The sequence below is a fragment of the Doryrhamphus excisus genome, chromosome 20 (genome assembly GCF_030265055.1).
Source record: "Doryrhamphus excisus isolate RoL2022-K1 chromosome 20, RoL_Dexc_1.0, whole genome shotgun sequence".
In the NCBI taxonomy this organism is placed as follows: domain Eukaryota; kingdom Metazoa; phylum Chordata; class Actinopteri; order Syngnathiformes; family Syngnathidae; genus Doryrhamphus; species Doryrhamphus excisus.
This window is the reverse complement of record NC_080485.1, coordinates 16,177,873-16,205,792: the sequence shown is the minus strand read 5'-3', so window position 1 is coordinate 16,205,792 and position 27,920 is coordinate 16,177,873. Positions and strand designations below refer to the sequence as shown.

Genomic DNA, 27,920 nt, shown 5'->3' with positions numbered 1-27,920 from the left:
TTAAGGCCAATGATTAGTCAGGTGTGTGACCTTAGTAAAGTATCAAGGTCGGGAACAAAGCACCTGCAGCATTCGGCAGTCATACGGGGTAAGAGGACACATTAGTGAAGTCTGGATCAAATTCTTTGTTCTTTGTGGGTCAGAAGTTAAGAAGCAACAAGAGGCAACCGGAGGACAAACGACAAAGAGTGAGGCTCACATGATCCAAAAGTCTTTGAGACGAGAGGAAGCGAAGGGAAGTGGAGCTCCGCGGGCGTCATATTAACATTCACATCGCATTTCCAGCGTTGCAGCTGGGTTTGTCGCTTTGCTGCATTGTGCCGACGCGACGCTCACCAGCGCTTGTTTACCGGCTGGCAGCGCACGGTGACGTTGCTGATGTTCCGCAGGCTGGCCAAAGGGAACATGCGTTCCATCTTGTTTACAATGAGTCATCCTCTGTAAAGTCCGTGTCCTTTCTTCGCCGACCAGCTTAGTACTTTTCCAGCTCATGAGCACAGCTGGGCCTCTCGCCAGATGTTCTGAATTTAATGAGAAGAAAAGATCTGGAGGCTTTGTGTGTTTTTTTTGCTTTTGTCCAGCTGAAATTGGAGAGAAGACATACAAAGGAAATTGCTGATTAAAGGCAGAATCTTAAAACGTGCAAAGGAGAAATGCATTTTTTCATGTGATGTGGTACGTACTGCAATCACGTATGCATCGACGAGGCACTGCGGATGTTAAGGCTTGTATAATAACCTCATGACGTCAGGCTTTTCTTTGGGGCGTTTCACACTCGGCTGTCCCAAACAACTTAGGGTGCTTTCAGGCTAGAACCCTCCGATCTGTTTTCATTGAAACTGTAGATCACTTTAACCCTTGGTAAGTCGGACCTGCGTAATTGGTGTCTGGTTTTCGGGCAGACGTTTCACGTGACGTTCTACAGTCCATGTCATGTCTTTAAGGGACATCGTTATTCTGGCTGATCGGAGAGCAAACTGTAGATAAAATAAGAAGGTGAGCAGGACAATATTCTGCACACTCGATGGAACATTTTCAGGTCAAAACGGTCAAATATCGTTTCAACCGTTTATTCACACGGGGTGCCCTGAAATGGTATTTTTTGGAAAATGGCTTCCAGAGTTGTAGTAGTAGTAGTAGTAGTAGCCGTGTAGACAAGCTAACTACTACTGTCCAAAAATGATGACATCATGTGACCAGAAGTGACATGCAGACAAGTCAACTTATGGGAATACTTGGGAATCAGCCAGTCCACATTCTCCAGATAAATTGTTGACTCCCAGAAGTAATTCCACTTTGTGGTCAGTCTAAATAAAGTTGATCCTCGTTTACAGCAGTGAATTGGTTCCACACCCAACTGTGATAAATGAATTTCTTAATCCATGTAGGATTCCATGTTAATAAATGGGATCTTTTTGTTGATAAAGCGTAGAAAATGTGTTTACGACTTTCCAGATACGGTTTTTAACGCTATCTATAAGATCTATAAGATGCTAACCTCATCCATCTGTCTGGTTCCGCAGGCCTTAAACAACAACCTCTATAAGAATGTATCGCCCTATGGCTCCCTCAATAACATCGTGGACGGACTCAACTCCCTGACGGACCACTTCTCAGACCTTTCCCTGTCATCGGAACCAAGAAAGCCCAACAAGAGACCGCCGCCCAATTACCTGTGCCACCTGTGCTTCAACAAGGGTCATTACATCAAAGACTGCCCTCAGGTAGGACGCCTTGCGGTCACGTGACCAGCAGGCAGACAGATGACGTGTCTTCTTCCTGTTGTTTGCTTGAATTATCTTATGAATTGGCTTCATATGAATGTTGATCTCTGGCTCGCTCTCTCCATCCCCGTCTCTGCTGTGACCTACTTGTAAAACAGGCCGGCCTCTGTCTCGGCAAGTCATGTGCGCAAAGCATTGGTGTAAGCATTGGTGGACTTGTGCGCTCGCCTGCCTCTTAACTGCCGTGGCGTTCATCTCGCCTCTCGGGATGAACCGCCGTTAGCATCGCAATAAACAAGTCAGGCTAGTTCAAGGGTCAAGTTGTGTATCCTTGTGTTGACTCATCATTTAACGCTTATGAAACTGAAACAGCTGGCGATTCTGCTTCAGACAAATTGACTTTTTTATCGCGTTTGACATTTCCTTCGTGATTCACTCGGTTTTTGTGCGGGCTGTTGGCCCGAGCTGTTGGCATGATGCCAAACAGGACTTAGGATCAACATTCATCTATGAAATATTGTAATATGATCGTTAATTATCCAAACATTTATCTAAATCAGAAGATCTCTGTGTGGAGTTTGCATGTTGGTAATGGTAATGGTAATGGTAATGGTTTAATTTCATTTGAACATGCATCAGATTCCAATTGAGTGCATCCCATAATAAGTTCCCAGTTCCACATTTCCAAAAGGAGTAGGAAGAAGCAAAGCTTATTAAATCCTACCCCTCCATCTGGTACTTTTACAATCACTAACTGTTACATTTGTTCACTTCCTGCTTTCCATAATACAGTTTAAGTTTTTTTTTGTTTTTTTTTTAAATAATGTACCTCGTACCGATGTTCTCCCCGTGCATGCATGGGTTTTCTCCGGGTACTCCGGTTTCTTCCCACATCCCAAAAACATTTTTCCAAATTGTCCATAGGTATGAATGTGAGTGTGAATGCTTGTTTGTCTATATGTACCCTGGGATTGGCTGGCAACCAGTCCAGGGTGGACGCTGCCTCTCGCCCGAAGACAGCTGGGATAGGCTCCAGCACCCCCATGACCCTGGTGAGGATAAGCGGTACAGAAAATGAATGAATGAAGAATAAGAAATCAAGAAAATCCAATTAGTCGTCCCTTTAAGTAACAAGCATAAGCATAGAAACCTGTAATGATACAACTAGAACTATACTGGAACTAGAACTAGAACTAGAACTATACTGCTACTATTAGCAACTGTCATAACACAGTTTGCGTCGAGTGAGTGCAGCATTTCTGCTTTATCATTTGCGCAGCAAATCAATTTAACTTTAATTTAAGTTTAACCTTACCACCTTCTAAGTATGTTTTTTTAACATTATTGGAGCCCTCTAGACATGAACTAACACCCCTACAGTCACCTTTACACTCCTATTATAATAAGAGAAAATAGGTCAGACATAATATAGACATGTTAGCATTGTTGTTCTTTTATTACTTCCTGTTCTGTGCAGTGTGACTGTTTTCCTGTAAATTTATGACTTTATTCTGATAATTTTATGACTTTATTCTTGAGCTCTCAGATGATTTCATTTTTTCAATGTGGCTGTGTCGTACGATTCCCTGGACTAATAAGCAGAAAATGTATTTTTCAGTCGCACTCCTGCTTGCATCATTATCTCCCTTTTGCTTCCTCATTCCCCCGCCTGGGTGAGGTGAAGGAAGGCGCTGTATTTCTTTTGCATGGAACAATAACGAGGAGCAGATGTGAGATTAAAATGCTTTGACTGGCTTTATGACATATGATGGCTGGTCTCAGGAGGTCCCTAAAAGACCTGTGCGCTGATGAAATATCTTGCTGGACCGAGCCAACCGGTCCGATGTTTGGGAATTAGATCATTTATCGACCACTCTAACGGCGGTCTGAGCGGGACAATGTCGTGCAACATTCACCTGTGTTTTGCTTACGAGCCTTGCTTAATCAAAAGACCGGGATACTAATTATTGGGTTATTGGAGCAAGTGCTCACGCTGTGATAAACATGTGTTGTCGTTTCCATGGCTCTATCGAGCCAGATGCCAAACCACATTGACTCCTCTTCAAACCAGGCATTAAAATGATGCTCCAAGTAAGCCCCGAACAAAATCCTTGGACTCGATCTTGCAAAAGATGTCAACATTCCGGGGTCAAACAAAAAAAAAAATCAAGACTCCTTCTGGTTTTTGTTTCAGCCCTTGTAAAACTGCCAGCAGTAATTCAAAATGCTGCAAAAGCCTCCAAAAGCCCTCGGCACCTCCACACTTCATCAGCGTAGCGCTTATTTAACGCTCTCTCTGGCCCCTTCCGTACTTTCCAAGGGTGCTATATCACTTATGCTATTACCCCATCACCTGGTGAAGGAGAGTTCACCTCGGTTCCTCCGATAACACACACGATGATGGCAGATCCCTCACGCAACCTTGGACTTGGATTTGACCCATATGGAATGGGACCCCAACTTGTTGTCATTAGGATGTCATTCCGTACAAGTGCCTGACCCAGGAAGGAAATCTTCTGACTAAACACTTTTGTTATGAGTCTGTTCCAAAGGCTCCATTGAGAACCGAATTGTCCGAAAAACCGAATCACTTCTATGGCCCTATGAGTTCCAATCTTGGAATTAGCCAATAAAGACAGAATCTAATCTGTTCAAATGGAATCTGGTGGAAGTGTTTTCCCAGCGGACCACTCAATTGTGGCGGAATCTCATCACAAGCAGTCCCCGAATTTAAGCTAACATGGCTAGCTTAGTTTAGCAAAGTATGCTAGTGTGGCTGTGATGAGTATATTTTCACCGTGTTGTGTGGGATTCTCCATTCCCCGGAATGATATGCGGGCAAAGGGACTAGCTTGTTAGGCACAATGTTTGGCCGGGTGATTACCCAAACGTGGAGAAAAACAAACACACATGTTGGGGCATCATTTTCTGTGAAAACCAAATCCTAAAAAAAACGAGGTACCAATGTACCTTTGCTGTATTGTTTTATCCAGATAGGCCGCCGCCATGTTGGTTTTACTTCATTTCCATCCATCCATCCATCCATCCATCCATCTTCTTTGGCTTATCCGTGTTGGATAAGCCAAAGCCTAAGCATGGAAGCTCATACTTCCCTCTCTCCGGGTACTTCATAAAACTCGGAAGGATCCCGAGGGAAGGATCCCAAGGTCTTCTTGTCCTGGGTCTTCCCTGAGACCTCTACTAACGCAAGCTTCTGTACCTCCTTTGAAGTTGCCTGGCAATATAGGGGAAGTTTTGAGCTAGTTTAGTGTATTCTTGGCCAATATTGCATCATAAGTACTGCATTGGGGGTTCCATATTTCCATTAAAGAGTTCAGACCTCTAACCTATTTCTGCATGAGTTGAATTCCCGGGCTATTCTAATGGCCGAGCCTTGAGGAGGAGTGGAGACAATCAGTTGAGTGAAAGCCCACCAGGCTGGCAGCCCGGCGCTCCCTCGCCGTGGCGACAGAGGTGTTATGTAAACCCTCTTTTATTCGGAAAATGAGGTCGCTCCCCCAGTTATGAGCAGAATGCCCCCCTCGCTGCCGCTGCCACGCCTTGGCTTGCGTCCAAGATGTCTTCCATTTGCGCTCATGATTTGCTTCAAGTGGCTGCGCTAAGCCCTGCTGACAGCCCCCCCCCCCCTTGGATTTGTCTGATTAAAACGATGCACACTGAATGATTTGGAAAATGAATAGATGCTTATATGTCGTACGTGAGGGGGGGGGGGGGGGGGTATTTACCACCTTATTCAATGCTTTGCAATGATGCAAATTCAGATAAATGTTGTTGTGGGGGGGCTGCAGTTCGTCTCCAGAGATGATGCTAACTCTTTTAGTCGCTAAATGTTAGCATGTTTTTTACCAACACTCACCTACGGTCCAAAGTGTTCGCTTGTTGAATGAGGATTTTTCATCTTTTGGCTGCTTGTGTCTGGCTAAAGGGGTATCAAACCAGCGCTAGCTTCTACAGGGCTAAAGTACTTTAGCAGAAAGCTAAAACAGCTCAAATACTTTCTTAAAGAACTTCTTAAGGCTAAAATGCTAATATACTGAAGATAGCTTGTTCATGGCTAAACCATAGCTAACCTAGATCGGCTAAAATACGTCAATAGATATTTTCTTCAGGCTAAAATACTTCTAAAAGACTTCAATAAATAGCTATTTTAGACTAAACTATTTTGATAGATAATTTCTCCAGGCTAAAATACTTAGAAAGCTTCTTCATGGCTAAAATAATTTAGCTTCTTTGGGTTAAAATACTACATAACTTCTTCATGGCTAAATGACTTGATAGAAAGCTAAAATACGTTGTACCAAAATACTTTGACAGCATCCAGATATTATCTTCAGGCTAAATGACTTGGCTGGACAGATTGAAATACTAGCTAGCATCCAGATAGCATCTTCAGGCAAAGCTAAGTAGAGGTTGGCTTAAAAAGACGACTACACTGTAAACATCCTGCTGGAAGCTCCTTAAGGCATTTTTATTCCAAATGTGCCTTGGACGTCATGTACGTATCCCACAAGAAAACAAAACCAAAATGGTTCTATTAATTACAGCTTAATGTTGAATAGTCCCGTACGAAGTGGAGCTAGCAGCCAAGCTAGCAGTCTGAATGTCTCGTTTGGTGTCGCTAAAGAGTTCCACTTTTGTGCTTCAGATGTCATTAAGTTTTCTCTTCTGAATGAGATCAAATTAAAATACATTAACGATTAAAGCATAAACGATGGGGGGCATGAAAAATAAAAAAGACTAAAAAGCATCACAGTGAAAGTGTATTGATCCAAAACAGCATTGGAGATAAAACTCCTTCATGTGCGATGAGGTCAGGCTTGGGTGGAATGTGAGTATTTCTGAAGGAAGTTATTGACGACACTTCCTTCAGTCTGGATGTTGTGATTGAGTCCATGCGCCAAGGACCGGGACACCTCAAGTGGTGATAAAGTCCGCAGTCTTGTGGCAAATGGGGGCCATTATCTCCCTCCCTGGGGCCAGATGTCAAGTGATGCCCTTCACACCAGAGGAACATCACACTTCGGTCATTTGTTGCCCAAATGTGTGTTTTTTCCTTCAATGGTGGCAATCAGCATAATGGCATCCCATCACGGCAGACGTTTAAATCTTCCAGTGTTTGCATTTCATAGTCTCCTTTAACTAGCGTGTTGGTCCTGCTGGGATAATAGCGCAATACTGTTTTATTGTCTGTTGTTTGTTCCGACTAAGGCTGTAGGCGGTAAAAGGGTAAAATGGGGTCGTTTGTTAAATACATATTGCCAGTTTCTTATTTGTCTCTGATTGTGTCTTCTGGGTTGAAAACAAGCAACCTTTTAGTGGGAACAGCCATTTTTTACTTGGACTTTGATCAGAATTATCCTGTGCGTCTTTGACTGCATGCTATTTATCCCCAGCAAGGCTGGCAGGGACAAGTTGACCTACTTTTGGGGCGAATCATCCTTAAATGTACTCGTTTGTGAGTGAAGATGTCAGGATTCCTGCTTGCAAAGACCACAAAAGTATAAGGATATCAAAAGAAGCCTATATTTATACGGCATTGTGTTCGATTTCCCTAGTTGCTATGGTGAAAACGACATTATGATCGGGAATGCTAGGTTTAATTTGGTCGGAATGGTCAATCAGTGTCCATCTCATGAGTAACTGACTTGGTTTGACAGGAATTCTTGTAAGATGTAAGCTAGCACACACTTGGAAGTCCATTGTTGCAGGATCCATAGCATAATTTCATAGTCAACAATAGCAACATCAAACTACAGTAAACCTCGGATATATCGGATTCAATTGTTCCCACTGGTTTTGTCCGATATAAGCAAAATCCGTTATATGCGTATACCGGAAAATGTCCGTTTTACGCATATATGGGATTTATATCCGGTATATGCGTAAATGGGATTTTATCCGTTATAAAAAGGCACTTCCTTGACTATGTTTCCAATGTACCTGGACGCGCAGGCAACGCTGCAAACGCTGCAAATGACGTCGTATAGCGGCCTGTCACGATTCGGCGAATCGGAGCGCCACGATGCGGCCATCCGATATATGCGAGGGAAATTTAATGGAAATGCATTGGAACGGGACTGGAGATTTTGTCCGAAATAGGTGAAATCCGTTATAAAAAATCCGATATATGCAATGAATTTTTATTGGAAATGCATTACAGAAAAATTGGTTCTTTTTTATCTGTCCGTTGTGAGCGAATTTCCGATATATCCGAGTCCGATATATCCGAGGTTTACTGTAGCATCAAATCTAGTGGAATACTGCCGCATGCTACTTTCTGCGTATATTTTGATATGATCATGATAACTGATTTCCAATCTTATGGCCAACTGCAGACCGGCCATTTCTAATCAATCAACTGCCATTGCTGTGTGATATTCAAGTCATGGATACGTGTCATCAACAAACAAAACTACTCATCTCCCATTATTGAAATAATATTTATATTATGCCTTCTGCTCTATTTTTTATTTGTGTTGCATGTATTTTAACAATGTGCTGCAAATGACCCTTGGGCCGCACTTTGGACACCCAAGGTGTCAACTGTTATCCACCCCAATGTCTCTGGTCGACTGTTTAGCGCTGCGAGCGAATGATGCTAACCAATGAGCGAAGAGGAGTGTTTTTGTAGCTGGAACTAATGGTCCGCCAGTCGATGGAAGGTGTTGGTGATGGCGGGCTGAACAAGTCATACACTACAGGTCGACCAATCACAGCTTTCGTGTTAGCGGTTTGCGTTGCGGCAGCTGGAGGATGTTTTTGTTGGGGTACCTCACGCTTCAAAAGCCACTGAAGTCAAAACTAAAAGCTGTTAAGTGCAACAAAACACAAATCCGCCATATTCAAGGGTCAGAATATTGGCATTGGATCCAACGACAGCCCAGATCAGTAACTTTTGAAAAACATCGAAACTATCGCAGGAAAATACTTTGTTGACATACGAGTGTTGCAGTAATCATACTGTCTTACCAGTAAATATGGAGTACATAGCATGTACGCTATCAATTCTTCTGCTGTTCCGAGTCCTGTTTTAGTTGTTTCAACAGAAATTTGCACATCCATGTATATTCTGAAGACCGAGGTGTTTTGAGGGTCCCAAACGCCATTGTCACGTAAAGAAAACGTAGCAAAAAGGTCCCATATGTCTTCACAGCACAACAAACCCAAGCCGTCGCCTGCTGTTGTTTTGGAAAGGTGATGGAAATAGCTTTCCAAAGTTATGCCAGCACCGCTCTGTCAAAAGTTGAGCAGATTATGTGGTGTTAACGCCCCAGACAATAGCTGCCCCCCCGCCCCCCGTGGAGGAACCTCCATCAGTTGATTGGCTTGTGTAATCGTTATTTCATCAACTTCTGCGACACCCTCCCGGAGATGAATTATTTACATTGTAGTTCAGCAGCTGTTTTCTCTCGCCTTGTCTCGTACGGCCCCGTCCTCCTCGGCTTTGCCAGCGCGGTCGATAAACACGCTTTCAACACGCCTGTCATGAGCGAGAGCTTCGCATTTTACAGCCGTGATCTCTCCCGGCCTCTCGGACACTTCTGCATGGCTGCAGTTATTTGATTTGCCGTGGGGGCAGCTGGGATGTTTCGCCCTGCCGTCACGGCACGGCGTACGATTGATTCGCACACAAACAGGGAGGGGACGCTCTGAAGGGCCGAGACCAGTCAGGAGACAAGGAGCCAAGGAAAGCAGTGTGAGGACGCTTCCCATGAAAGGAAATCAAAGCCTAAGAATGATAAGGAGGGAAAAAGTGTGGTTTCCTGCCAGCTGGTTTGTGTTCTGGACAGAAATCCCATTCTTCCGCACGGTTTTTGCTGAGACAACAATCGCACCACTTCCTGTTTTGATAACCGTGACACTCAACCCCACCTCTGTGAGACGCCCGCCCCCCGGGCTGGCAACCAAAGGTATGCACACTTGGGCCCCGTCCACACGGGAATGGTCCTGGGATTTATTTATATTTTTTTTTTACGTGGGTTCATTCATTCATTTTCTACCGCTTTTTCCTCAGAAGGATCGCAGGGGTGCTGGAGCCTATCCCAGCTGTCTTCGGGCGAGAGGCGGGGTACACCCTGGACTGGTGGCCAGCCAATCACAGGGCACATATAGACAAACAACCATTCACACTCACATTCATACCTATGGACAATTTGGAGTCACAAAGGTGATTAATCATGATTAGTTAATTTAAAAACTGTGATTAATCAGATGAAATTTTACATCTTTTGACAGCCCAATTAACCTAGCATGTTTTTGGAATGTGGGAGGAAACCGGAGTACCCGGAGAAAACCCACGAATGCACGGGGAGAACATGCAAACTCCACACAGAGATGGCCGAGGGTGGAATTGAACCCTGGTCTCCTAGCTGTGTGGTCTGCGTGCTAACCACTCATCCACCGTGCCGCCTTTTTGGGTGGGTGAAAAAGAAAATCGCGTCCACACTGTGCCGGATGACGGGAAGGGATGACTGGGCGGAAAGGATGGAACACACATGCCCCCCCCCCCGCTACGTGTGGCGGCGTGCGTCCTCCGCCTTCCACGGTTCCTCCTGACTTACGATGAAGTGAATTAGTCGTTAAGAAAAATGTCGGCCTGTGGATCTCATCGGTGTCCGTGTTGCTCACGTGCGAAGCCCAGAGATTCTGCCCTGGCGTGATGCGAATCCCAATGACGGACATAGGGAGACACTGTGAAGCCGCCGTCGCTGGCACCCGATTCTGGATGTTGGTGTCAAGGAACGAGGGAGTGACACTGCGGGCTTTGTGCTGCGCCTGAATGGGCACCTTAGGGAGAGGCCGCGCTTCTCAATGGGCGCCATTGGGCTAAGCCGTAGCGCCGGGAATGGAGGCTGGTAATTAAGGCGAGGCATTGTGCGTCTGCAGGATCTGCTAGACGGGGGAGAGGTCAGGAAGGCAGGCCTCGCATTGTTGCCCCAGCGGGGGCCTCGCTGAAACTCGGGGGTGCGTACATGTTTCCTCTATGGGGGAAAAATAACGACCACAACAAAGCGCTAAGGCTGTCCTTAGAGAGTGTGTTCATCCGTACGGTATGCCAACATACAAACTGCACGGCCTCTTGTGCGGTAACGTTGTTTTTCCTGGTCTTGAAGTGTCTTGAAGTACTTCTCTGGCAGCCTACCCGGGAACGCCAGCCTCCACGAGGAATCGGGGCTGTGCTAACCATAGCTTAGAGAACTGTTGTGGTCAGAATGTGAAGCCGCGAGGGTGTGAGCGCTCACCAGAGGTAAGCCCGAATCAGCCTTTACAACGTGCCTCCAGGACGTGACGTGCTCGGCTGTGTTTATTTGCACCGCCTCGCTTCACGGAGATTACAATAACAGCGGGAAGAAATGTGCTGAGAGGAGAAACGCGCCATTAATCAGATATGCACTTTAGATGATGTAATATGAAGATGCAGATCAGATTAGGGTTCGGGTGAGGAACGCTGAAAGCCAACAAGACAAGTTGATAGACTTCATGTTCTCTTTGCTGATGGCTCGGGATAATCCTTATCGCTCCACATTGTGTCAACATGGGATATGCTTTACATCGGCTGCACGAAGAATAAGGATGTGGAGATTAAGTGTTCCTCCCTTACATCAGAGTTTGTGGCCCGAGGTTGTTTTTTTATTGGCTCACAGCACATTAAACTAAGCACAAAAACTAAAGCAAAAAACCCCAGCAAAAAAGCTGTCATTTTGTAAGAATAAAGTCAAAATATTACAAGTAAATTATTATGCTTATTATTATGCTTTTTCCACTTTTCTGACCAATAAATGTAGTTAAAATGTTCTACTCTGGTGTTAAACCATGCCAAAGTTTCAGATCATGAAGTTTACGCATTTGGAAGTCAGCCCTGAAAAAAGTTTGGGATGGCTCAAAACGCTCGGTTTCAAAAGGTGTGGTAAAACCGTTCCTTTGTGACATCACAGAGGGGCATACTTCCTTATATGGGCGTGGCTGTAGGTAGATAAGCTCTCTGCCCTCCCCAAACTCTGCTCCTGTGTTTACTTGCTAGCAATGGCTTGTACTGGAGTTCCTGATTCCCTACCAGTGAAAGACATGCATCCAGTCTCTACTACCGGATCGGATTCAGGATCCAACACATACGGCTGGATGTTAAAAGCCTGCATCAGCATTTATTATCAACTCCTAACCACAGTGGAGTGGGCGTACCTGGGGGCGGGCCGTGGGTGCATTACATTAAAACACACCGTTTTCGCGGGGACCACGAAATCCATATAAATACAGCTGAATAGGTGCAGATTCTGGAAGAACTATAAAGCTTTTTGTGCCGCTCCATAGGAGTCCACCAGTCAATAAAAGGGCCCCAAAATGAGCATAATATTCTGAAAATAATAAATGTCATTTTACTTGAAATAGTAAAGACAAAATGTTATTTTTAAAAGTTGCAATGTTATGAGAAATAAAGCTAAATAAAATCTGTCTGCCATCATAACAGAGCTGTGGTGGACGTGATGGGCTTGCTAACCATGCTAAAGATGCTAAAGATAACACGTTTACAAAGATTATTTACAATGAAAGAAATATATAAAATAAAAAAAAAACAATTACCGGAATAAATGAGTAAAAATGTGAAATAAGACAATGAGTGAAGTTTTTTCTTCAAATATGTATCACTTCCTGACATGGAAAATATCCGAGTGGCAAAGTTGCAATCTTGCGTTTTTCTCGATGTGGTCCTCGCTGGAAACATTTTGGACATATCTGTCTTGCACGTGTTGTCATGCTGTGTGTTTTGGTCCCGATGGAAGCCCTCGTGCTAACGCTTCCATGTCAGCTTTCGAGCGCTCCGCTGAGGCCGAGTGCCGGGAAGTGTCTGGCAGTGTTTGAGGGCTTCGGGGGTGGTGGTGGGTGGTAGGCGGAGCTTGCAGCATGGGAATGTTTTTACAGGGCGACCCCTTGATCTTCCTTCCAGTCGCAGTCAGGGGCTTTGAATGCCCCCCTGTGAGTCTATCTCTGCCCTCACACTCACTCTGACAGGTTAGTAAGTGAAGGAGACATGTCTCCTGGGTGGGGGGATGGGGGGGGGGGGTATTATCAGGAAGTGGCGTACTGCAGGGACATCAAACTGTCACAGATACTTTGCGTACGCACACAACAAAAACAAAATCAGTTGTTTTTGCTTCCATTTTAAAGAAGCTGAAGATGCTGATTGGACAGCATGATTGTTGCACTGGTGTCCTTAGGGTGGCTACAATAAAAGGCAGTTCAGAGACATCGCATGACTGCAAGTGAGCAGCCGAAGCAGTCGGGTATGAAAAACTGGTCATTGAAAGATAACCTTAGATGTATGAGTGACAGGCCAGATGAACCACAAGTATGCGGTGTACTTAAACGCCTCATCAGTGGACAGGAAGGAAGGCGACGCATACATTAGTGTTAGTATTTTGTGGTTCTGTGAATAAATACAGCGCAAACAAATAATAAAGATGATAAAAGGAGTCTGTGGATGGAATCTGTCTGTAGTGTCCCAACTGGAAGTGAACCTCACTGAGACCGGGTCACCAATGCGTGGATGCTTTGTTTGGCCTCTGGAATGGTTTATTATGCCGTAGGACAGTGGTCCCCAAACTAAGGCCCGGGGGCCGGACACGGCCCACTTCCACATTTGACCCGGCCCCTTGAACAATACAGCATGTACGTTTTTCTGTCATAGAACTGGAATGTAACCTATTGTGAGCAACGTTACTACAAACACACTTTGCCCCAGTCATAGAACATAAACAAACAAACGACCCTGACCCTGGCCCCCCTTCAGAGGAGGGAAAAGTCATGTGGCCCTCGCTGGAAAAAGTTTGGGGACCCCTGCCGTAGGATATCTGAGACAGTGTACATAAACAGAAAGCTATTATTTGCAATACTTTTTGTCGAAAACCGGGATTAGACGTTACGGTACGGACAAGGTGTGGACTCCATTTGAATTGGAGACAGACTCTCAAGCTCTGAAGTCACAATTTTGATGACTTTTGACTTGCCTTGACAATGTCACCAAAGACTTGGGCATCAATGACTCGGGACTTGACTCGAAATGACTTGAAAACACTTGAGATTTCCAGCGAGTGTGTGAGTCTCCCCATTCAAAGTATTGAAATAATGTGACAGTTCTGTCACAGAATCAGAATCTACCTCATTGAATGCATCTAGAAACGTCCAATCCGGTTGACAAACAACAAAAGTCTAGTCACACTGGTTTTATATATTTCCTAAATAATACTTCTAATATATTTCCAAAATAATACTTGTAAATGCATCCATGGTGTCAAACGTACTGGATTGTTACAATGTTATTAAAACGCTTCGGACCTGGAAATTTCAAGCCTATGACTTCAGACTTAAGTCGACCTGTCTAGTCTTGACTTGAAACTTAACTCGGACTCGCATGTTGCTCACTTGCTCCCCCCTCTGCTATTTACACGATCAAAGATGTCAAATCCATGCGGCGTGACGTGACATAATCCAGAGTTCCGTGTCTGATATGACGTCACTACTGAGTGACAGGGAAGCTGCGTCACGCAGGAAGGACATTATCCTACACTACGGGCACGGGGGTTGGGGGGGTGATGTGCACCGCTGTAAACCTGCGCTTGTCATTCACGGCGCTGGTAACCCAACGCCGGCGTGCAGCTGCACACAGCTCGTTGGACTTAGTGGGACCGTTGTTAGGTCCAAGGCCGGTGCAGGGCAGGGCAGGGGGCGGGGGGTAGAGAATTCACACCCACAACTCCACTTAGCCCACACTAGTCCCTAACGGCTGGAAAGCACACGGTATAAAAGTGACTTATGTGCGGAGGAAGAGGAAGAGGAAGGCGGTGAGGCAGGTGTGATGGTGGAACCATTGGCCTCCTCTTGATGTTTTCTCTAAATGAAGCATGAAGAGAAAGGAAGGATTCTGTCAAAAACATCAACTTAAAAAAGTGTTTTTGGCTGGAGGCAAAACACCCACATGTTGGATCCCCAGGGTGGCGGGGAGGGGGGATTCCATCAGACATCCGAGAACACGAGACCGAGAGCTGTGGCCAATTAGGGAAGCGGGCTTGTGGAAATCTAGGAATCTGGGAATAAGATGTTTGATATTTTTGCAAAGGGGAAGCTTGGCACGGTGTCATGCATCTGCAGCTGTCGTGGATGTGAGTGATGTTCTCTGTGGTCCGTCTCCATTGGGCTGAAATATGACATGCGCGGCCGTAAACACCACCCTGCGGCTAGCATGCGTATTTTGCTAACCTGCTCAACAGAATGCGGCCGCTTTCATCGGGAGACCCCCACCTCCAGTTTATCAAAACAACTCCAAATTGCACACAAGTCAGTTCAATTTGGGACAATTAAAAATGACTTAAACGAGATTTCAGCCAATCCAAGTCAACATTGAGGAATATTGTGTCATAAACTGGGTCGGGGCGCCTGCCAGGGCTACAGGAAGTGTTCAAATGTTCACAATTTGTGGCATGCACAATTGGATGGATGCATGGATGGATGGATGCATGGATGATGGATGGATGATGGATGCATGGATGCATGGATGGATTGATGCATGGATGATGGATGCATGGATGGATGGATGGATGCATGGATGATGGATGGATGGAAGCGTAGATGCATGGATGGATGCATGGATGATGGATGGATGGATGCGTGGATGGAGGGATGCATGGATGGATGGATGGATGGATGGATGATGGATGGATGGATGCATGGATGTGTGGATGGATGCGTAGATGGATGGATGTATGCATGGATGATGGATGGATGGATATGTGGATGGATGCATGGATGATAGATGGATGCATGGATGATGGATGGATGGATGCGTGGATGATGGATGGATGATGCGTGGATGATGGATGCATGGATGGATGGATGCGTGGATGATGGATGAATGCATGGATGGATGGATGGATGGATGCGTGGATGATGGATGGATGGATGTGTGGATGATGGATGGATGGATGCATGGATGGATGGATGCGTGGATGATGGATGGATGGATGAATGCGTGGATGGATGGAAGGATGATGGATGCATGGATGATAGATGGATGGATGCGTGGATGGATGCATGGATGATGGATGGATGCATGGATGATGGATGGCTGGATGCGTGGATGATGGATGGATGGATGCATGGATGGATGGATGCGTGGATGATGGATGGATGGATGCGTGGATGATGGATGGATGGATGCGTGGATGATGGATGGATGGATGTGTGGATGATGGATGGATGGATGCGTGGATGATGGATGGATGGATGGATGGATGGATGAATGCGTGGATGGATGGATGGAGGAATCTTTTTTGTAGCCAAAACCCCCAAAACCAAGCACATCAAAGTAATGTAATCAAACACACACCAAGTAATCAAAGTAAAAATGCATGTACATGCTACAAATGACGAGCTAAATAAAAATAAAAATAAAAATAGAGCTTCTCGACGCTTGTTTCTTTGAATCGTGAGGGACGTACGAGTGGTTAGTAGAGCTATTTTCAAAGATGGCTGACCTCAGTGAGACTGCTAATGTAAGCGACAAGTGTGGCTGCCATCACGATGTTAAATAAAACGACGCGTGTTCGTAATCCTCTGTCACTGCGTCCATATAAGCGTGGATGTGAACATGGTGCTGGCGTCTTCTGCCACATATAGAAGAGGATAAAAGCAGCTAAACACGGGCACATTTAGACCTGAACAACAACTGGCGAGGGCTACTGCCAGGCAGCACGTCTTTAAAGTGTGAATAAAAGCAGGAATTTGTTAAGAATATAAGAGCTGTTTTAAGAATAGCAGGCTGACCATGCTGCCATGTGGGCTAGTGCAGGTTTAGACGGGTCCGGCTGTACATAGACTGCTCGCATACCACGCTCTTACTCATGTTACCCAAAATAAACTATATTCCTCACCGCTATTTATTCATGTACTTCATATTAGACTGATATTTTACCGCTTTGTATGTTTAGAATGGGGCTGTGGAGGAGCTAACCAGCGGGAGCGCTAGCTAGCTCACCTAGCTTTTGGCTAAAACTGACATTTTCACTACTTTTATTAATGCTAACACTACTTCTGGTACTCCGGAGGCGAAAGGCTACGCTAATTAATTAACGGAAGTTCCCATTTGAAGTATTGACTCATTTTTACAACAAATATAGCTAACTAGCTGGGTTGTTGTCACGTATCAAATAGAATCAAATAACCATTGAAATAAAATAATCATGAAAATATATAAACAGGACAGTATAAATTCAATGTCTAGGTTGATGATAGTGAAAAAAATACTAAGACTAAGGAAATATTCTTTAGCTAATCCAATGGCTACAAGCTAGCTGTTGGAGATCCCCCACTACGTGTTTATATGAAACAACTTTGTGTTTTGAAGACGATATATCATTATTATAATGATAACAAGAGCAACCACATCCAGGGTCGTGTAGCACTGCAGCGGCTAGCACGCTAACTGAAAGCCACCTAGCGCAATTATTAGAGGCCTTATCGGTTCAAGCTAGCATTGCGGACTTGAACCCAGTGCTCTGTATCTGACAGTCTATCTCTCCACGAACAAAAGTCAAGAGAAACAGTGGTCAGTACACAGTACACAGTACACAGTACACAGTACACAGTACACACGGTTGGGGAGGGTGCGGGGGCTCCTTTGTTTACACTGATTGTTTCCAGATGGCGGCTAGCGAGGACGAGGATTTAAAGCAGCTTTATTTGAGACAATAACTGTTGTTTTGTTCTTATAATTGTTTCCAAAGGACGTACAGTATGTCGGTTTGCATGCGGTTGCGAGTATGTCATCTCTGGACGTGGACTGTGACGTCTCGAGTCCTGATGTACACTCGGCTAACTGGATGCGTTGTTAAAGTTGCTTTTATTCACAGTTTGGACGAAAGATGATGATTGCGTGCTATAATTCAAGACATTTGTCTGCTTCCTTGGCCCCCCCCCCGGTCGAGCGGAGGGGATTGTTGGCAGAAACAAGGAGCCATTGTGCTGCGGCGATGGCGGACTGATGACTTTTCCCAACACCTGTTCCTGTCCTGTCACTTTCAGACACTTTTCTCGGCGGGCATTAGAAAGAGACAGCTGCACCGGCACAGGAGGAGTCCACTGAGAGCTTGGAAAAAGATGCACAGTGGTTGTATTTAGAGCTCGTAGTACATGACGGGAGTGATAAACAGTCCCCCCATAATGCACCTGGCTGAGGTTCTGGCCCAGGGCGAAGGGATGTTAGGTCCAGCAGCGGAAACAGCAAACTTAAAAAAAAAGCCTGTTCTGTGTGATGTGGGACGCAGCTGAGGTGGTCACAGGGTCATTTTTATGTGAGCGCCGACCATCTGCGTGGCCTCACTTAGCCCTCAGCCCTGACTGACAGGTTGATGGTCGAACGTATGGACAGAAACTGTTACATAGTTGTGAGTGAGTGAGTTGTGAGTAATGCCGCATTTCAAAAAACTGGAAGGTCGGACAGTAAAAAATGCGAAATGAACAGTTTGTACCGCCCATACTGAATAACTCCTTAAATAAGATTGTGGCCAAACTGACTGCGTGCGACTTAGTCCTTTTACTTAGTCCTTAGTCCTCAGGCGTCGATTCTTAACGCCGTCTTTTCTCTCTCTGTTCATGCTGAATGGGATGTTTTTGTTGTGACGCACCGACCTGTCTGGGTCGCCGCGATGATAGTATAACTCTTCTTTGCTGTGACGGGAACGCTGCCAAAGAATGTCATAAAGAGTCTTGAGTTTGTGTACTTTTGGGAAGAGGAGATCCAGCTAAGACCGGGCTTGACTCTGTTGACATTTCTAAAGGTTTACATTAGGAAATCCATTTAAATGTACGAGAATGTCAAATTTGTTTTCCCCTTTGAAGGGCTTTCAAGATGAAGAGTATTGGCACGTCTGACGTTGTGTCGAGGCAGCACATCGGTCTCCCAGCGCTATTCAAACAGGGTGAAAGGGAGCTCATTAGACTGAATTAAATGTTCCAAAGACCACCAGGGGCCAGGAGCGAGTCTGAAGGGACAGGAGACCAGGCTGGGAGACAACTACTCTACCGCCTGAGCCATGCCGCCCCAATGGGCATGGAATTGTCCAGAAAATCTTACACAGATGAAGAACTGGGACCCAGGGAGGTCTAGGCCAAACACCCGGGTGATGATATGATACTCCTATCTCCTAATCTCCTATCCAAAACCATAGTCCAGCTATGTGAGCATAGATGACCTGTCACCCAGGTCAAGGGGACTGGACTCTTGTCTGTTGAAGGCATTTCGTTGGATCTTCGGTTCTGTACTGGAGAATCTTTTGGACCAAGGATGAAACGTCTTCAACAAAAAGTGTCCAGCTGCCTCCAATCAGCTCATCACTCCAAAAATCCAAAGTCTCGTACTATTTCCATCACGTGTTCGCTCCACTCTCAGCATCCTTTTCTCACTCTGAGCTGATCTGACATTTTCTTAAGAACGCAGTCAGCAGTTTCTTCCTGGATTTATTCTCCATGCACTTGCCAATTCCCCGAGCCTAAGTCAACTGTAGGTAAGATGTCGTCTTTAATATACCGAGAAAGTAAGACATTCCTTATTGGCGTTGACCTTAGCGAGAGTGGCGGTGTAGATCCGGGCTATGGGAATGTTTGCTTTTGGGTAAGACTTGGACGGGACATCTAATTTTAAATGGAGACAAACGCTGATCCTGTTGCTGGAGACAAAAGGATTAAGGGTTCAGGTTTGAAGGTAAGTGTGAGGGCGTGTCAAGTCTGGTGTCCATCCACTGGTCATTACTCTTGTCCTGGAATGTGGGATCAGCCATCCGAACCTTAAAATCCCTGAAGGCCAGGTCCCGGGGTTGATTCTTCTTGGAGCGCTGATGTCTTGAGGAAAATGACATGAGAAGCCCAGACTGGGCCAGGTGGGATACCTGTCATTTTAAACGCTCAGCAATCGCTTTACCTGCATCATCGCAAATGCTTCAGATTCCTAACGCCACTGTTTTTTTAACGAGGGGATCACTCATGGCATTCCTGCGCTTGATAATGAGGCTAATGCACTGGAGTTGCGGTCGCAGCTAGCGGTTAGCCCCTGCCCCTTGCTGAAATATAGGACTTAATTGAAAGCAGAGCACACTTTTTTTTACGACCATTTCTCCTGTTCTACCCCCACGGAGGCCATCTGCTTTGGATTTACATTTCCTCCTCATCTCCTGGCTCAGATGACCGTGGGGTCCTGAATTTGGTATGTGCTATTTCAATTTGCATGTCCAATTCCAAGACCAGGACACAAATGGGACATATTTACGTACGTGAGCTGTCTCTGTGCTATTGAATGCAGTAAGAACCGTGGGCGTGGCTGAAGAGAACATGTGTGGATGCACTATGTGTGTGTGTGTGTGTGTTTTAACAGGGTAACAGGAGGAGACTCTGTGGCAGTATGTTTGCTTGTGCTTGTGTGTGGCCATGTTTTGCGTGGAGATTGCATCAGTGAATGTGTGTTTGTGGACCGTGCCTCATTTAACGGTCAACTAAACCTTGGTGTGGGATGCGGTTGACTTGTGGTCTCTCTTTGGACACCGTCCTCAAAACACACACACACACACACACACACAGAGTGACACTGACCAAACATTGATACGACATCATCTCCACCAACTGATGCAGTTTTCATGCTAAAACGCTCTGATGGTCCCACTTAGCTCTCAGATCGTCCTGACGGGCTTTAGTTGCACAGTGAGAGCAAACACAGCCTTCAGTGCAGGCTCATGTCCAGAGTTTCACACAGCGCCATGACGCAATTCCATTAAATTCACCATTGTGTGTGTGTGTGGTGACTGTTTTGTAAATGTTACTTCAGAGCCAGCTTATTTTCCTGGAAATAAAGCCTAACTAAAACATTTGGCCGTATTAGCATCTTGAAGGGGAGTGTGATTTGTCACCCAATGCTCCAAAGTACAATGTGTGTGAGAAAAGAAAGTTTCCTTTGAGGCAAGTTGGGACGTGAGAGTCCAGATGTTTTAAGGACATCATGGTTGGGCGGTCGGTGAAATCTGTAAGAGTGGCCAAGCCTGGTAAAAACATCAGACCTCCACAAGGGGAGCATGCTGCAGTGATACCACAACAACACAGTACATGGGGAGAACATGCAAACTCCACATGGAGATGCCCAAGATTCCAACCCAGGTCTTCCCATCTCCTGGCTATTTGTATCCATTTCCCAAACAATTAAAATTAATCAGATGATTTTCAAAGAAGGATGTACATTTTTGCATAGAGGCCTACTATCAACAACTGTCAGTCCTCTGCATCAATCTCCTGGTATGGCTGCTAATCCAAGGTCATCATTTTATAAGGCTAATAGATTATTAGAAAAACCATCTAAAAATCTAAAATGAAACTTAACTACTCCTTTCGCAGAGCAGCACAAACTGGGTCTAACAAGGACAGGAAAACGCTGCACAACTGTGCAAGAAGACAAATATGTGAGAGTGTGTAGTTTAAGACAAAGACGCCTCACAGGTCGTCACCTGGCAGCTGAACTAAATAGTAGCCGTCAAACACCAGGGTCAGTATCAACAGTGAAGCGGCCACTTCAGGATGCTAGCCAAGAAAAAGCCATATCTCAGACTGACCCAAAAACATCTCCAAGTGATCCCAAAGTTTTGAGCGGTAGTGTATTTATTTGGATTTTTACTTCATTCAGCCATTTGTATGCGTGAAAGCGCTTAATTTAGGCCAAAAATCCATAAAATGTACTTAAATATGCATTATTTGAAAAACATAGGCTGTATCCAACCATAAAACCGCATGATGTATTCATTGTATGTCTTTTTGATGGAGATGATGAGTCCCTTTGAGTGATGACCTAACGTCAGCAAGAGCGCCAGCATATTAGAATATTTGAGGAACGATGGGCTGCAAAGGCCTGGCCCACGTTTCATGCTCGGTCACATTTTCCAGACTGTCAATGTTAAGATGCCAGGGTTTGACAGCGAGATGGCGGTGGCGGTGGGGGCGGGGGTGATGGGTGGCTGAGGTCATCCAGTTTGGGGGGCCGGGGTGAAGCGCAGACGCTGGTACTTCAAGGGCCGCCTCGCCGGTGCTGATGCAGAGCGTTGACGTCTGTTAAGACAGCGCCAGATGCTGCTGATTACGGTTGCCATTACTCACACACGTGAAGGAAGGCCCCCAACCTGCCCCCAGCCCCCCAGTACCTCCTATTGCTGTCTGCAATATGTGCTCAATGTCAGGGACCCTGAAGCCAACTGCACTGGTTTTGATGTCGTTATTGTTTACTGATGTGGCGAGGTCGCACATTTAAGCGCGTTTTGGTGTGAGTCCAGATTCAAATGTGGCTTTCATGAACTTCAGTAAGTCAGTAACCAAGCGGGCGTGCTCCTCCCAGCTAGATTCCCTTCTTCTCCCCTCTTCCCAATCACCTCCCTTCTGACAATCTTAGCAATGATTTCATCTCGCAGCTGCGACTTAAGGCTCTTCTGCGTCATCTCTGCACAAGCGTGTGTCGTCGATGGATACGATTTTTTAATCTCGGCACTGAGAGCATACAGTAGATACGGCCGTCATCTGCAGCTGAATAAACCGGAATGGCATTAATCCGTCTTTGCTTCTCTCCAGGCACGTCCCAAGGGGGAAGGCCTGACCCCCTACCAGGGCAAGAAGCGATGCTTCGGCGAGTACAAGTGTCCCAAGTGTAAGAGGAAGTGGATGAGCGGCAACTCCTGGGCCAACATGGGACAAGAATGTATCAAGTGCCACATCAACGTCTACCCACACAAGCAGGTACAATCATTAGAATTGACAAATGCGTCATCTGCACCTCCCAACATCATGAGTTCTAGTTTGGCCCCATGGCGAGTTTTTTAGCGGCGTTTTGGATGCTTTGTTTGGGCACACTTTGTCAGACTAGAAATATTATCCGTAAATAGAAAACCCGGGGCTGTAATATCACAAAGGACGTCCACAACTGTGATATTTTTGATATGTGAGCCAAGATGGCGGCGGTCAGATGGTAGGTGAACGTTATTGATGGGAAAAGTTCACGGGTTAAAAGTTTCTCGGCGTGGTTTTAGTGGGCGTGCCCTCCCCATCTCCATATGGTCGCATTTAAAATGTGATTAAGAAAAGTAATTCATTTTTTGGCATGAACTAATTGCATTTCCTGGATTCCATCAAATCCTCCAGTGAATACGCGGTTACGTAAGGCGCTGTTGTGTAATTGTGCTTTGGAGCTGCTGGACTCCCCCCACCCCCGTCTGAACGATGAAAGGGTGACATTTTATCCAAGAAGATATTGCTCCCCCCCCACAACAACAAACAATTCCTTCTCGCCAGGCTCGGAGCGCAGACCTGCTGAGGTGTATTTAAGGTGTATTTATTCCCGGATCTTGGAATATTTAGTCTTTTCCACATTCCTCCAATTCCGTAAAATGAATTCAATGTGGATTACTGCTGGAGGCCGCGCTCGTCCTTGACTGTAAACACCACGCTCGGCCTCGCTTGGTTGGCGACCTCACTGGCGAGGCGATATTAGACGCTAAGACTGGAAAGACCGCGAGCAAAGACCGGACGGTAATAATTATGAGTCCACCATTGCAATGTTGCTGTTCAAATGAATGAATGATGGTGTTGGGTGGTAGACTATACTATGGTCTAGCATTCATCAAAACAATAGGACTGATATGATATATTGAAATAGGACTGATATGATATATTGAAATAGGGCTGATATGATATATTGAAATAGGACTGATATGATACTGATATGTAGTACTGTGCTCACAAGGTGGCGGTAATGTCACAAACATTGATGCTTACTGACATGACCTTAACACTGCGATGACGTCAGCCACAGCATGTCTCACATCAAAGTGGAAAAAGGTTCTCCTCCCATTCCGTGTGGAAGTGGTACGCTTTTGGTTTAGATGGTATAAATTCAAGGTGAACTGGTTAACTCGCAAGCTAGCGGCCGTCTCTAGACCCGTAGCATCATGATCATCAGCTCTATTCGAGACACTTACACTATGTGGTCCATAGAACATTAAAAAACAAACACATCAGCAAGACACAGTAAAAAGATGGCTACTCAAAGGAGTTGTGCACTGTGATGTAAATGATGAATAACAAGAGTGTTAAGGTGATGCTAGAAAAAGGCAGCCAAATGCTAGCGGCGTGTCAACAAAGCAAAGCACAGCTCTGACCAGACAGCATTTGCATTTGAAAATAACGAAGGTTTCCAGAAGATGAGGGAAAAGTAAGGAAGTAATTACATTTCAGTAATTGAGTAATGCTGGTAATGGATGAATGCTGGAGCACACTGAGTACCTTCCTAAGCTTCATGACGCGTGCGTGTGATGGACATGACTCACTTGTGCTCTTGTGTGGTCTTGCCTCCTCAGCGCCCGTTGGAGAAACCGGACGGCTTGGACGTATCGGACCAGAGTAAAGAGCACCCCCAGCACCTGTGTGAGAAATGTAAAGTCCTGGGTTACTACTGCCGCCGTGTGCAATAGAGCCATCCGAGCCGCGTCACGGGGAACCATCACAGAACCAAGCGGAGGAGGACGTTTGGGCAGGAGAGCCCGCACATGCATCTTCTCATTGGGCTCACGTTCCGGTCATACGTTACCTCACTTTGGGGTTTGTCACCTTCAGTGTTTACAAAGTTCCGCCTTCCTTTTCCCTGCCAAGTGAAGCGCGTGGTCACCGCGCGCGCCATCGCCGCATTTAGGGTCATCAGCACATCTTTATCCTTATTAACTGTGAATGAAGCGGGGATATTGTGGATATTGTGCCGTACGTCCCCAAGCTTACCTTTGGCCTATTTATTATTCTTGTCTCGTGTGCAATGTGAGTATGACATAAAGTAATAGATATGTATATTTTTTGTATGCCGCCGTGTTGCTTTAGAAACTACTGTAGGTTCAGTGGCTAGTTCCCTCGTCAAGTATTTTCTAACAAATGTATCTTTGGTGCAAAGATGGCCATACTGTACGTGACGTGCGTGAGAGGTTCAGGAAGTCGTGTTTTGGTGCGCGATCATTCTCTAACCGTGAAAGATTATAATGAACGTTTCAGTTGCGGGCGCAGCGGCAGCGTGTTGGAACGTGCAGAAGGCAAAGAAAGTGCAGCAATTTGAAGATGGGTGACGTTAAAATATCAGGGGCATACTGTACTTCATAGGGAAAAAGGAGCCAAATGATGAGGGAACATTTGGGAAATATAAAAACCAAATGGTAGAAATTGGACAATAAAGTCATCATGACGCGGGAATAAAGTCAGAATATTTGGACAATTTTATCGTTCTTTACAAGATAAATCTTATCTTGGAAGAGGGAGGGTGTTGCAAGAAAAGTTTAAAGTTATCTTTTGACAAAAATAGCAAAATAGGAGCATCAAGTCACATTTTTTTAAATAAAAAAAAAACACAAGAACAAAGAACCTAAACAAAAGTCAGGAGAGTTAAACGCTAAAATATTTTTTCTCTTGCATAAATAGACTTTATTTTGGTGAACTGCTTTTTGGTGGCGTTTTTCCTGATGTTATTCCAGCTTGACTCTGCTAATATGTCAACGTTTTTCACTTGACCTTTATTCTCCTTTTAGTGTAATGTTTATCTGAATAATACGATGGATCCCACATTGACCCCGATCAACATTTAGGGCAGAATTTCGGTCCAAAATTTTTTGAATTAATTATAACTATTATATAACTATTATATAACTAACTATACATTTTCTACTTGATGCCAGGCTTAAACCTGGACTGTGGCATGAAGGAAAAACGGCAATTGAAAAGAGAAGGGTTTGGTTCTGGAGTAGAATCCAATGTAATAAATACTACAGCCACTTTTATTGCAAATGTTGACCAGAAACCAGAGAGGAACATCAATGTAAAATGTAAAATGAGAACTTTATTCTTGTCCATTTTTGTCTTTTTCCTTGTAATTGTATGACTTCAGTCACAAAGTAGTATCATTTTCTTTGAGGTGTGGCCTTAATACCGGGAGGACTTATGGAACGTGATGTTGTTGTTTTGTTTCATATTGTCAACCTCACGTGCATCACGGTGTCAAGCAAATAGACGATATATATAGACACACATTATATATGCAATGTTTGCCTGCCTTGGGATTGTTGTCATAGCAACTATTTTCACACGCCAGTCAACTATTTTTCTATTGTGATCGATTCTACGTGCCTTTGGATGAGCTCACAGACGAAGGAAAAAATGTTCCAAAATGGTTGAGTTTGTGTGTGAGTCACTAGTAACATCATTTATCGCCTGACGTTAAGGTCCATCCTTAAAGTAGCAGTTTTTCGTGCTCCAGGGCTCCCCCTACAGCTACCAAGTGCAATTGAAGGACTGATCGTGATTGGGAACAACTCACATTGTTTCTTCTTCTGTTCACGTTGTGTGCCAGCGATGCCTTGCTGTTGTCCACCTAGCGTGTTTTGTCCTTTAACATCCTTTCAAAACACACAAAGCCGCCCGACGACAGTGTCTGTGGCACATTTGCAGCAAATGGGGGCCGTTCACATACTTTTTTTTGGGGGGGGGGGTCTTGAATTACATATACTTGACTTTTGTATTAGCTGTGTATTTTGCAAAAAAGACAAAAAAGGTAGAAATTTTATAGCAAACTGCAAACTCTGCAAAAGTATATTTACAAATGAATGACTGTTTATGTATATATTTGATAGCCATCATTAAAAAAAAATATATTAGCTGAGTTATGCAATATTATACAGCTTGTGTGTGAAGAAGGGCTTATTCCTGAGAAATAAACCTAGCTGGGAGTTTCTTATAACTTTGTTTTACAATAATCTGGAGGATTATCCTTGCAGGAGTATTTATAGATTTGTTTTTTTACAATTATTATTTTGTATAGAATATGCAAACACTACAAGGAAATACTGATGTAGAATATTATGAAGGAAAAAAGCTGGTACATAATTAATCTTTTGTCAGTTGTAAGCCATTGTATTGATTGTACTTTGTGATATATAACCTGCAGTGTTACTAACTCCGAGGCATGTAATCATGTTGAACTATGAAGATGATATTGTGTAAACATGCAGAATGTCTCCTCGCCACTGTATGAGCAGTTCAAACTGTGACATGATGTATTATGGGATGTTATCTTTTAGCTATGACTGACAAAGAACTAGCTGACAGTTTGCATGAGCTTGGTTTCCGATGAAGTATTATTTTGTGCAATGTTACACAGTAGTATTATTTAAATACTGCCCCGTCCACACGGAAACAGCGTTCCAGAGGTAACCCTAGACCTGCATTTTAAAAATCTACCAGCGGTGCTTTGTCATCGCCAACGTCGCCGCCATATTGGATGTTCAATCACAATCACATTGTACATAAACAATTTCATTGTTTTTGGTGCCTACCTGTTTCCAAAGTATACTAGTTCGTGTGTGAACGTATAAACGAGAAGAATTCAGTCAAGTTTCTTTGTAGAAAGGCGCTTTACGAAAGAAAGTTTACTTGTATTCATTGCCTGCGAGGACTAGCTAAACACTTATTTTGTTAGCTCCATGACGTGCCGCGCCTTCGCCGTCACGTGACCAGAAATGACTGGTCTGTACCACTAAAGAGGTGTAATATTAATACTTCGCCTGTAACTCCCCATTCGACATTATCCTGATACTTTTTGTCTTATACTACTTCGCTGAAGTAATTCTACTTCGTCGTCAATTCGGCTTCAATGGACATGGATTTTAATATCGTAAAAACAAAAAAACACTCACAACCCGGAAGCGTTCCCGTGTGGACTAGGCCATTTTGTGATCATGAACATTTACAGCCAAGCCTCGTTGAATAATTACTGAATGTATGTGGTGTGTTAACAAATCAAATGTGTTACGCAACATTGTAAGACATTTTTATATGTACAGGAAAAAAAAACACATGGGGGAGAAGTGGGGGTTCTGCAAAAAGGAGGACACTAGTGGGTGTGTGCGTCTGTTTTCATGTCCATGAAATGGCATTCCAAAATGTGCCTTATTTTGTTAGTTAGGAAAACATGTTAGTGCCGTCGAGTTTGAATAAAAGTCGTACTGAAAGTTGCTTTATTTCCTTTCTTGGTGTTTCTTTTCCTGGTCGGTCTCGTCAAAAGCAACACATGGCGCTGCACAA

General features: G+C 44.6%; 1 protein-coding gene and 1 long non-coding RNA gene across 2 annotated transcripts in view; one reads left to right on the top strand and one right to left on the bottom strand.

Moving 5' to 3' along the window:
- LOC131107784 (zinc finger CCHC domain-containing protein 24-like) overlaps positions 1 to 27,895 on the top strand; it is a 32,573-nt gene extending 4,678 nt beyond the window's left edge. Inside the window, exons 2-4 of the mRNA XM_058058085.1 lie at positions 1,524 to 1,724; positions 22,386 to 22,550; positions 24,167 to 27,895. Of these exons, the coding sequence (XP_057914068.1) occupies positions 1,524 to 1,724; positions 22,386 to 22,550; positions 24,167 to 24,280 (480 nt within the window). The 3' untranslated portion in view covers positions 24,281 to 27,895. The remainder of the gene's footprint in view (positions 1 to 1,523; positions 1,725 to 22,385; positions 22,551 to 24,166) is intronic.
- On the bottom strand, positions 12 to 27,309 carry LOC131107785 (uncharacterized). Its single transcript, XR_009120331.1, has 3 exons — positions 27,173 to 27,309; positions 24,137 to 24,229; positions 12 to 581 (listed from the first exon to the last, which is right to left on the bottom strand). It is a non-coding gene; the product is annotated as an uncharacterized LOC131107785 (long non-coding RNA).
- Positions 27,896 to 27,920: the final 25 nt, after the last annotated feature.